Source organism: Pseudopipra pipra, chromosome 2 (genome assembly GCF_036250125.1).
Source record: "Pseudopipra pipra isolate bDixPip1 chromosome 2, bDixPip1.hap1, whole genome shotgun sequence".
Classification (NCBI taxonomy): Eukaryota; Metazoa; Chordata; class Aves; order Passeriformes; family Pipridae; genus Pseudopipra; species Pseudopipra pipra.
In genome coordinates this window covers 110483092-110493559 of record NC_087550.1, presented here as the reverse complement: position 1 = coordinate 110493559, position 10468 = coordinate 110483092, and the positions used below count along the sequence as shown (strand labels likewise).

The 10468-nt window shown below is 37.8% G+C and overlaps 1 protein-coding gene across 5 annotated transcripts in view; it reads right to left on the bottom strand.

Annotated features, from left to right (window-relative positions):
* Nucleotides 1-201: 201 nt before the first annotated feature.
* The window catches only part of PRRG1 (proline rich and Gla domain 1), a 34294-nt gene continuing 24027 nt past the window's right edge, over nt 202-10468 (bottom strand). For 3 of the 5 annotated variants that reach the window (XM_064646847.1, XM_064646849.1, XM_064646848.1), the window contains one exon: nt 202-4044. In XM_064646847.1, the coding sequence (XP_064502917.1) occupies nt 3520-4044 (525 nt within the window). In that variant the 3' untranslated portion in view covers nt 202-3519. The remainder of the gene's footprint in view (nt 4045-10468) is intronic. The other 2 variants (XM_064646850.1, XM_064646851.1) reach the window with 2 other exon arrangements.

Below are 10468 nucleotides of genomic sequence, written 5' to 3'. Positions count from 1 at the left end.
ATACAAAATCACAAACATGATTAAAATTGAGCCTGAATTTTGAAAGAATATACCTGCTTGCCTACAAACAATAGATATTTTGTATCATAAAAATAATTGATTCATGCAACTAAGTCCATAGAGCAATGCAAATTAAAAGACCACTTAAATACACAGTTAATTCTCATTGTAGTTGTGTAGAATTGATATCTTGAAACAATAGAGGCATCTTAAAAAATTTTATTTAGCATATTGAAAAACAAATGTTACAAAAAATTTTCTATAAACATAGGCAAAAATGTTTAAATAGGATAATTTAATGTAAACCAAACCCCCTTAAAATATGCAATACTGTAATCAGAGGTTATTTACATCCAGTGAAGACAGAACAACCTTCACTAATGTTAATGTAATCTAAGCAAATCATTAATTTCCATAATTTCTTAAAACAGCAACACATTTAAGTTAGTTTTAGTAGCTAAATCATCTCAGTCCTAATACAAGATGAAATTCAGTGTTACATTCAGAAGTGGGAAAGGCAGTATCCTGACTATTCATGTCATCAGTCAAGATAGCACTGCATTCAGAGTTGCAAAACCTTAGAGAGGTACAACTATAAATTCATATTTCTTGCATGACATGCAATTACATGATAGGTAAAACAAACAAACAAACAAGCTGTATAAAACCCCAGTAAAAATGAAATTTTATTTTTCAATCAGGTTAGAAAAGCCAGCCACAAGACTAAGCTATTTTCCCACATTTCACAAAACAGAACAAAACAATTTGTAATTTGATATTATTCCAACATGGAGTAAACTGTTCATGTCTCAGAGGAAATGAATTTGCACAACTGTCCCACACAGTTTTGTTAACTATGAAATTTATTCACCAAGACATAAATTTATAGCCCACAATGGCTTTCATGCTCATGTACATGGAAAAGGCATAGCCCAATAAATTTTACTTATAGATTCACTTTAGGTATTTGATTGTGACTTTTTGGAACAGCAAGCATCAATTTTGAATTGCACATAAAGGTATCTACAGGATACAGTAACAGGATAAAGTAACATATTCAATTTAGGAACCAGAAACAAAGCCTTTAAAAGCGGTAGTGGAATATAGTTAAAAAAAAAAAAAGGCCAAACAAAAAAAGGATCTAGCTCATCTCTAAACTACTAAACCAGACTGCCCATGTTCAGGGGATGACAACTGCTGCTGAACAACCTAATGTGAAATGGGTGATCTCCGTGCATTTCCTACAGGAAAGTCTTATATTCTAACAAGAAAGTCACTGCTAAAATTACTATCTGTGCTGGCAGGCACAGGAGATGCCAATATGGCACAGACATTGAAGTACCAGCTCTTTCTGAGGTGGTTTCTGCACGTTGGGATGAGGCACTTTGTTTTGGTAACATCTGCCCAAAGCAGTTCATTTATTAACTGTTGCTCAGTACAAAAGGAGCTTTAACTTCTATAAGTGGCAATTCAGGATTCACAAGGGCTAAAACCATGGCTAGGCTTCACGAACGAAGATTTGGGAAGGGCTAAAACCACTTCAAAAGAAAAGGTCAGACAGCCTACAAACAAGACTCAGACAATTTTTACTACAAGTGTCCAAAATATTATACTTATCTGCCCAATATCTATTATATATAATAAACATAAATAAGAGTTACAGTTTTGACAATGGAGTCAGGAGTTTGGCCAGGAGTTCATCTATTAACTCTAACATAACTTGCCTTAGCCACTGGAGATCCCCAGCAGACAACTTTGGCAACCTATTCTTTGTCAAAAATGAGAACATTAAATTAATCATAAAATCCTTACTCTACTTGCCAGTACATCAGATCAAATTCTTACCAGAGTGTGCATATACATACTCATCTATGACCACATGTTTCTTTCCAGTCTCTGTCCATAAAAATCTTTCAGGAAAAGGTGGGCCAAGCCCCCTGTGAGGGGGACTTTAAGAGCAATTTCAAATGTATGGCACTGGTATTTCATTTGGGGCGTTTGAAACAAGATCCAGTTTGTGTTTCTGTTTTAAGAAAGCCAACATAACATAATTTAGTCCTTCAGGGCTAAACACATTTCAGTTGGTGCTGATTGAATAGTAGAACATGGAACAGTACTAAGCTAATCCCACACTACCTTGGTGTGGGAAGAAAGAAAACTGAAACTAATATTCAGAAGTTAAATCAAACAATGAACTTTCAAATCAAGCTGGGAAAAAAGGAATCACCACACTAGAACTTTCACCACCCTAACTATCATCAGCATCTAAACCAGGTGGGTGAAATTTTGTACAAGCCTGTAGATAATTTGCATCCATCTCTTCATCTTCAAAAAGTCACTCCACACTAATGCTTGGGGTTATGCCTGCATGTTCTTAGAATTCCTTGTTGGAATGGATAAGCAATAAATATATTTGTTGTTGTAAAAGGTATCTATATTCTCTGCAAAGGATTTCCAAAGGCACCAATACAAGGTGCACACACGGTACAGGTAAGTAGGCAGGAGAGTATTAGAATTTGAGGAAGGGGTTCATAGCTGGGGAAACCTTGAGGAAGGTTTTCATAGCTGGGAGAAAAAGGAAGTCACACTGAATTGCTTTCCATTTTCCCTTTTATAAAGAAAAGTAATACCTTTTGGGTTTATGTGCTTATAGATAACATCCTGGTCCCAGTGAAGACCATGGGAGAAAGTTTATGACCAGGATTTTATCCACTCTTGAGTATTTCAGTATTTCATTATTTACTGTTGAATGAACTTTCCAGTTCTAAAGTTAACATATGCATACTTCTCATCTCTGGAATACACAAGGGAAAACAGGAAAGGTAGAACACAGACAAAACCAAACACCATTAAATTCACTAATCAGTGTTTTGAATTTTTAGCTTCTAAACATTTACAGAATTTTGAGCTGTAATAGCAAAAGCTTTAGAACACATCTCTTCTGCTAGGACTCTGAAATTATTGCTATTACACCAGCATTCTCTAGATGAGATCCTGGTTTGAACACAAAGGCATCCTACTCTCAGCCTCCTGAGGGTCCAGGATAGAGTTCATCATGTAACAAAAATCCAAGTGAGAAAAAAGAACCTACCAGACAAGGCAATACTGTAAAATCAGGCCCCTTTAGCGTAATTAAATATTAAAATGTTATTTAAGGATTCCCTATTGCAGGGAATTATGACAGTCTGCAGTAAGAAAGGGGAGGGGGATCCTGCAAATCTTGTGGGGAATGTGGACATGTTCAGAATGAAACAAGTGACATCCCTCAAAACAGAGGTACTTTTGAGAAGTATGACAGAGCACCAAACTTGTATCTGCACTACACTCTCAATACAGATTCCTTATCTTTTAAGACCTTCTGTAGGGGAAAAAAAATCCCAAGCCCAAAGAACGAGTGAACCTAAAAAAAGTGAAATCCATTGTACAAGTCCATTAAATTACAGAAATGCATAATATGCCAAGATAAAGTGCTACAAAATGATTACTGATTTTTAAAAGGTCCGTGGCATTCTTCTTGTTTCACTTAGCACTGGTGACAATGGGAGTTAGTGCAATCGCACTGGCTGAGCTGGAATTCACAATGTCTTCATATTGCGGGGGGGGATCTAAATGTTGCTCAGTGTCACTTCTTCTCACACTGATCTCACCAGTGGCTTCCTCATAGGAAGGAGGAGGATCACAGTTTGAGAGCCTGGTGGATATCGAGTCCGACCGTGCATCCATATAGCTCAGACCTCCCGGGGAGAGCCCACTGACTTCATACATTTCCTCCTGTGGGGAATGAACAATGCTGAGGGGCGGCGGGACAGGGCCTCTGCCATCAGCCACAGCACCGTCACCCAGCGCTCCGTGGGCTCCCCTGTGCACGTACACCGACTGTCTACGCATTTTCTTTTTAAACAGGCATCTCCATATGACAAAAATGACAATGAGGATAACGAAAAGGCCAATGATTAATGGAAACGCAAGGTAAAATGAATACCAGGTATGTCCTGTGTTACTTTCTCCCTGAAGTCCGTTTTTGTAGACTTTCCAGAACTCCTTCTAGAAGAGCAAGATACAGTAAGTCAGAAACTATAAGATAGTTAAAAAAAAAAAAAAAGGAATGTCAGCAAGTTGTTTTAAATGAATGAAGAAAATAAAAAAGGCATTTCAAATACTGAGGATTAAAATAAGAACTGGCATGGATAAGCACACACGATAAACTTTCAATTTTTCTTCTGATGTCATTAGTGATACCAAAGGGATTTGGTTTTTAAAAACAAACTCCCTGCTACTTTTGAGGTTCCTGTGTCTGCACTCAGTGTTCGCTAACATGCAGCACAGACAAGGCTCTGCAAAAATAGACAAAAAATCAACCCCTCAAACAGAAAAAAACTTAGCCAACCAACCCCCCTGTCCCCAAAACAAACTAGCTAAAAAACCCCAAAACCCTGCCTAATCAGCATGCACATCAGCCATCTGGTGGATCAAAATTTTTCAGCACCACTCAAGGTAAAAGTTTGGGGTTTGTTTGTTTGTTTTAAAATTGCAATAATATACTAATAGAATTTGACAGGGAAATACTGGTTCAGAATGACAGACCATTTTGGCAAAGCACAACTATGTTGTACTGTCATCTCATAATTTAGACTTCCTCCACCCTCTGGCTCATACAGCTATTGCTGTCAGCTTATTTTGAGTTGATCCAAATCCTCTGTTTACAGCTAAAAATAGCTCCAGAGCTATGAGAATATCACACAGCTTATTATATTCTAGAAATCTTGACAACACAGCTACAGTTAAACGGAACATAAAGTGAAAATATGAACAAGTGAAAACAAAGATGAAGGGGTACACCAGTACTTGAAAGTCATCTTTGCTCTATTAATGTGCACAAGCGGGAGCACAAAGATCATGTTGCCAATCCAATTTCCTCTGCAGTGACTGCTATGAAAAAACAAAAGAAAAGCATACCCTGCCTCAAAAAAGTAGCCATCCTCACCTGTAACATAAGATCTCTCCTACTAAGAAACATTTCCACTGTGTTTTATAATCATGGATAATTTAAGAAAAAAAAATAATTAATGACACGCTGCAATCCATGCCAGAAACTCTGAACTCTTTAGTTTCTTTTAAAAATGCAGAGAGCTGGCCCAGCCATGCTCATGCCAGCATTGCATTCATTTGAAATGATAGCGCACATCTCATGCAAGTATTTATGAAATAGTGACCAGGTACAATTGATATTGTCATTACTCAGTTACTAGTAGACATATTCAGGTGCAGACTGACTGACTTAGAGCACAGACAAACTAGATCTATTAGTTTTTTTTTAGTTCAGAACTGCTGCCACATGATCAGCATTAAACACTAAATGCCCCCAAGCTGATCCCAGAGGCAGCTTGAGTCCACAGGCAGTGTCGAGGCTAAACCTGCCCAGTGCAAAGCCAGGACCAGGACACCATGGACAAAACACATGCTTACAGTGTTTCTGGATCAGAACTCACTAAGGTTAAGAGCAATGCCATGTGCTTGAAACAAATGACTATTCTGTAAATTTTCTTAACCAAAGATGAATTCAGTTGTTCTTATGCCTATACTCAGTGCAAATTCAAAAAAAATAAAAAAAAAATTTTGATTCCTACAGCAATCCATTCAGACATTTTCCCTAAATTCCAAGGCTTGACACCACAAACATGTCATCACAGTGCCCTTCTTAGATGTGAAGCCAGGTCCAAATCACCTAAGCTAAGTCAGGTAGGATTGGCTTCAAACAAAGCAAGAAACTCTGGGAACATGGACCCTAAACACTTCTATACAAGGGCCTTCTCTGATGCACTGTTCCACATTGAATCCCAGATCAACTGTGCTGATTTTAGACAAACATATGGGGGGAGGAACTAACATTAAAAAAATGACATCAGATTCACAACTGAGGACTTTTGGGATCTCTGCATGAGATGGCAAAACCAAACACCTCACCCTCTCCCCACCAGATTACCAGGCAATCAAGAAGATCTGTTACCTATCACTTTTCCAACTGGTTAGAATAGAATTAAATTATTTAGTGAAATAAATAATAGATATATTGTTGACTAAAAAAAGCAGAAAAGGATTCATTAGGATTACGAAATGCTACTGTCTGCACTGGAATGAAATTTTCCATTTCACTGTTCTGCTGCCTCAATGGCAGCAAAGAAATAAAATAGTACAGTGCTTGTTTTTAAGGCCAAGGTTGCAAAGATTTACAGAAAGATGTCAAATAGACTGTGCAAGGGTATGTCATTTTAAAGACTGTGGAGCAGAAAGGTAGTTTTGATGAAAAAGAAGAAATCACACTTCTCCCCTAGCAATCTATTTCGTGTTGCAGACTGCAGAGGAAATGCACCTTCTCCAACAGAAGGGTAGTAAGTAGTGACTGGTATTTTAGTGTTGTTTTCATGTTACTTCTAGGTCAGATCTATCTGCTGTAGAAAATGTCTCTGTACCTTTTTTATAAAGCTTAAATGCCAGCTGAAATACCTCCTTGGCACTCTGCAACATGGCAAAGAAGCAAAAAAAGCTGTTTTCCCAGACTGGCAGGTACTTAGTTCAGAACAGGTTGTGGGGATGTTTGACTTGATGATGTGACCAGACAGTTGCATAAAGAGCTTAAGGTAAGAGTTGAAACTGCCTTAAGGATGAAAGTAGTTTAGTGTCCTCTTTCATTTATATGCAAGGTAAAGAAAATTCAAGACAGTGTAGACACCCCTCGCTCCTGGTCAAAAATTACAGTACTTTAGACCTAACACTATCTTCCAGAGACACAGGAATAAAGTTCTGCACACAGATGCAAAACACTAAGAAACAAATACTTAAATGTTCTTCTTCAGGGGAAAAGCAAAAAACAACCAACCAAAAAAACCCACAACAAAACAACCCCACTAAAACCACCAACCAAAACTTTACTAGCATCCCAGGTTTGCAGCTTGCATTTCTGCAAGTCAGATCTCAAAGAGAAGCACAAAGACACTTAATTCCAGAGTGATGCAGTTGACAGGAACTGCAAGAAACTAATCCTTAGGGTTTGAGCTGCACAGCTGCCAAGCAGCTCTCCCTCTGCTCTGTCATCCCACAGCTACACCACACAGTAAATTGATGGTGCAGAAGGAGTACAAGACATCTGGTGAAAGTCAAATCATGCCCTGCAAAACCACAGACAACTCAGATGAATTTGCACAATGTCAGGATTTGTACAAACTGCTCTGAAAAAAGAACAAGTAGGGGAAATACTGAAAACTTAGAAAGCAGCTGTGAAATTCGTAAAGAAAGTTAAAGAGTAGTTTAGAAGTTGAAAAACTCACAGCACAAACACTCCTTCCACAATTGCTGGTCTCTTAAACCAACAACAAAAAGGACTGACTTTCTACTTGACAAAATTACTAATTTGTGATCAAAGAAAAGGACACTTAAGTAATAATTTATCCTCAAGTGCTCTACAACTGGGAATACCAGGTGTGAATGCCTTATAAGGCTGAAAAACTAAGTTAAGCAGGCCACAGAATCAGATAACCACTGTGGAAAAGACTTGGAAAACATCTAACATATATTCCTGCCAAGAGCTATTTTTCTGAATGTACCTTACTGCTTTGGCAAATGCAGTTTGAAACAATCAAAAGGAATTCTCAAATGCATCCCAAACAAAGACAGTTACAGCAAATTTGCCAGAATTTTGTTTCCCTTTTATTTGTAATACTCAGAACAGAGTCAGTATCAGTTAACTGGATCTGAACACTGAATCAAATAAAGGATCCACAGGAAAGTCAAGAGACTGACATCCTGCTCAGAGTTTCAGCTGAGGCCTTTACTAAATTTGGCAGCATCATCAGCTCAAACGATCCTTGATCAATTGTCTGACTTGTTTTAAAGCTGGACTAATATGCCAGCCAAAAGAGTGCTTGGTATTAGGTCGGCAGAGGATGCAAACAAAGCAGCAATGGGAAGTGAGTGCACCTGCCACACTGTTTTCTTCTGGTCTGCCCCCCATTTCAGGTGGCAGGAAAAGATTCACCTCTTCTCTTCTAGGTATTTATCCAGCATCCATAGTTACACACAGACTGGCACTAGAAGTCTTACTCAATCACATCCTTTTAGATCTGGCTGACAAGATTTGAGTTTGCTAAGCTTTTTCATAGTTTCTTTGTTTGCTTTCTAGGATAAAGCAAGATAGAAAACATTGGAGTTTCTTCAATACTTAAAATTTGTGGGAAGATCTGTGACTTTCAGCTTTTACAAACTTCATGGAGTACAATTTAAAAAAAAAAATTAGTTAATGGACATAAAATTAATGTCAGTGTTACAATCACACCCAGATACTTTGCACAGCAACATCTGAATAAATCTTTGAGTCTCCCAAAAACCTTTGACAACTGACTAGGGACGACACAGTGTGCTGCTGTAGGCAAAGGCACCACCAATAAACAGCTTTACTAGGTCAGCCCTAGGGTTCACTTAATCTGGTAACTTCTCTGTGACAACCATAGTCAGAGACTGCTGAAAGGAGAGTTCAAACAAAGTAGGCAGCGACACTTTCCCAGATCTCACCTATTTGTACTTCAAGAACTATCATTAGCCAAAGCTGATTCCTTTTATTTAATGGTTCCAGACTGATTATCTTCCCTTCATTTACATCAATGTTCTCTGAACACATACAAGTTTTTAGGATCCCAAACATCCCGTGGCAAGGCAGTCCATAGCTCTATTAGCTGTGGTGAGCAGAGATACATCTATTTGCTTTGAACCTGCACATTCTAGTTTCCTTTGAGGCCCTCTTAGCTCTGCTATCAGAAGGATGGCAAGTGACTGACCTCATGCTCCTCACAGACATCAGCACATACTCCCTGAGTTAATTATTTTATGAACTATTGTTGTCACAAAAGACTTTTGATATCTTTGGTCAACTGTCACTCTTCTCTAGTCCTTCCTCAGCTACTAATTTGCTTTTAAAGAGATAGGGAGATCATGGCACATTCAAGATGTGGGTATGCACTGACAGAATTACACTCTTTATTTTGATCCCTATTCTTTTTTTTTCATATTCTTGGCACTCAGGTTTTTTATTTTGGTTTTGTTTGGCTGCTGAGCATTAAATTCAAGTCTTCACAGATTTGAATTCAGATCTTGTTCCTGAATTCAATTCAGAGCCAATTATATATATAATGAGTGTTCCCTTTTCCCCCCACGTGCATTATATTTGTCAACACCGAATTTCATATTCTATTTTAACCACAAAGTCTTGCAAATTCTTCCCTGATGGCTCTAGCCTAACATAATTGCATTATCTTTATAATTAACTTTATAATTTTAAATAATAATTCTGAACCTGTCAAAATCCCCAAGCCTACATAATACTAAAAGCTGTCATGAAAATACTGAATGCTATGTATATATACTTGACATACAAAATGCTAATTAAAAACTCATGGACCAAAAATAACTTGAGGGAACTGCTTGATGTTACTTTAATATTACAAATTTCTATGTTGCACAGTGCCCCAGAGACTGCAGAAAAATGAAGAACCAAGTGGACAAGATAAAAATACAAAGGGAGAGATTACACAGAACAAAGTTACCATGAGATAAATAAGCTACAGACCCTATTTGAATCCCAGCCTATCCATACTATGAAATTGTTGATCCTTTGTTTCTCTGAATGTACTGGATCATGTTCCTTTTCTACTGCATCCATTTCCTTCCCCTGGGGCACAGAAATTAAGTCTTACTAAGTGGCTGTGTGGATGGATACTGCTGGGGGACAATGGACTAAAGCTGAAGTAAATAAGGCTGGTCAGGCATGACTGCACATTAGCAGAGCCTGGCCCATTAGCAAGATCCCAACAACACAATACAGCAGCCAGGAAAAAAGGATACAGTAGTAAAAATGGATAAAAGCTCAGGACCTTATTGGAAGCTCCTTCACCACTTGTGGCAAGAACAAAAATGTATCTATTTCTATTTTACTACTTCCCAAATGCCTCTGCATTTGGGAACTGCTATCTACTAAAACATAAAATGTTCCTAAATGCAGCAAAATAAGCTGAAGTGAGAAGCCACACGTTTAAGTTGTGTTTTCTCTAATGACTTGAACAAAAAGCAAAAGTGATGTTATGTTAGAATTTTATACAAATTGTCTCATCGTACACACTATTCTTAATTACACAAAGAGCTATATTAGGAATAGCCACACCATGACAAATTTGGGAGGCAAAAAAAGTGCATGCACTTTAAAGCTTCAGAAAGAAGAAGCTTTGAAGAGATGGCACATATTTCATTTTAATACATCCTACTATTTAATAAGTCCTACTATTTCATTTTAATAAATCAGAAAATTCTCATTCATCTCCCCAGGTATGACCTCCAACAAAAAGATGCCAAGAACTTAAAATCTCCAGTATGTCTTTCACATTGTTATTCTTTGATGTAGAACTCAGCAGCTGAAGAGTGGAAT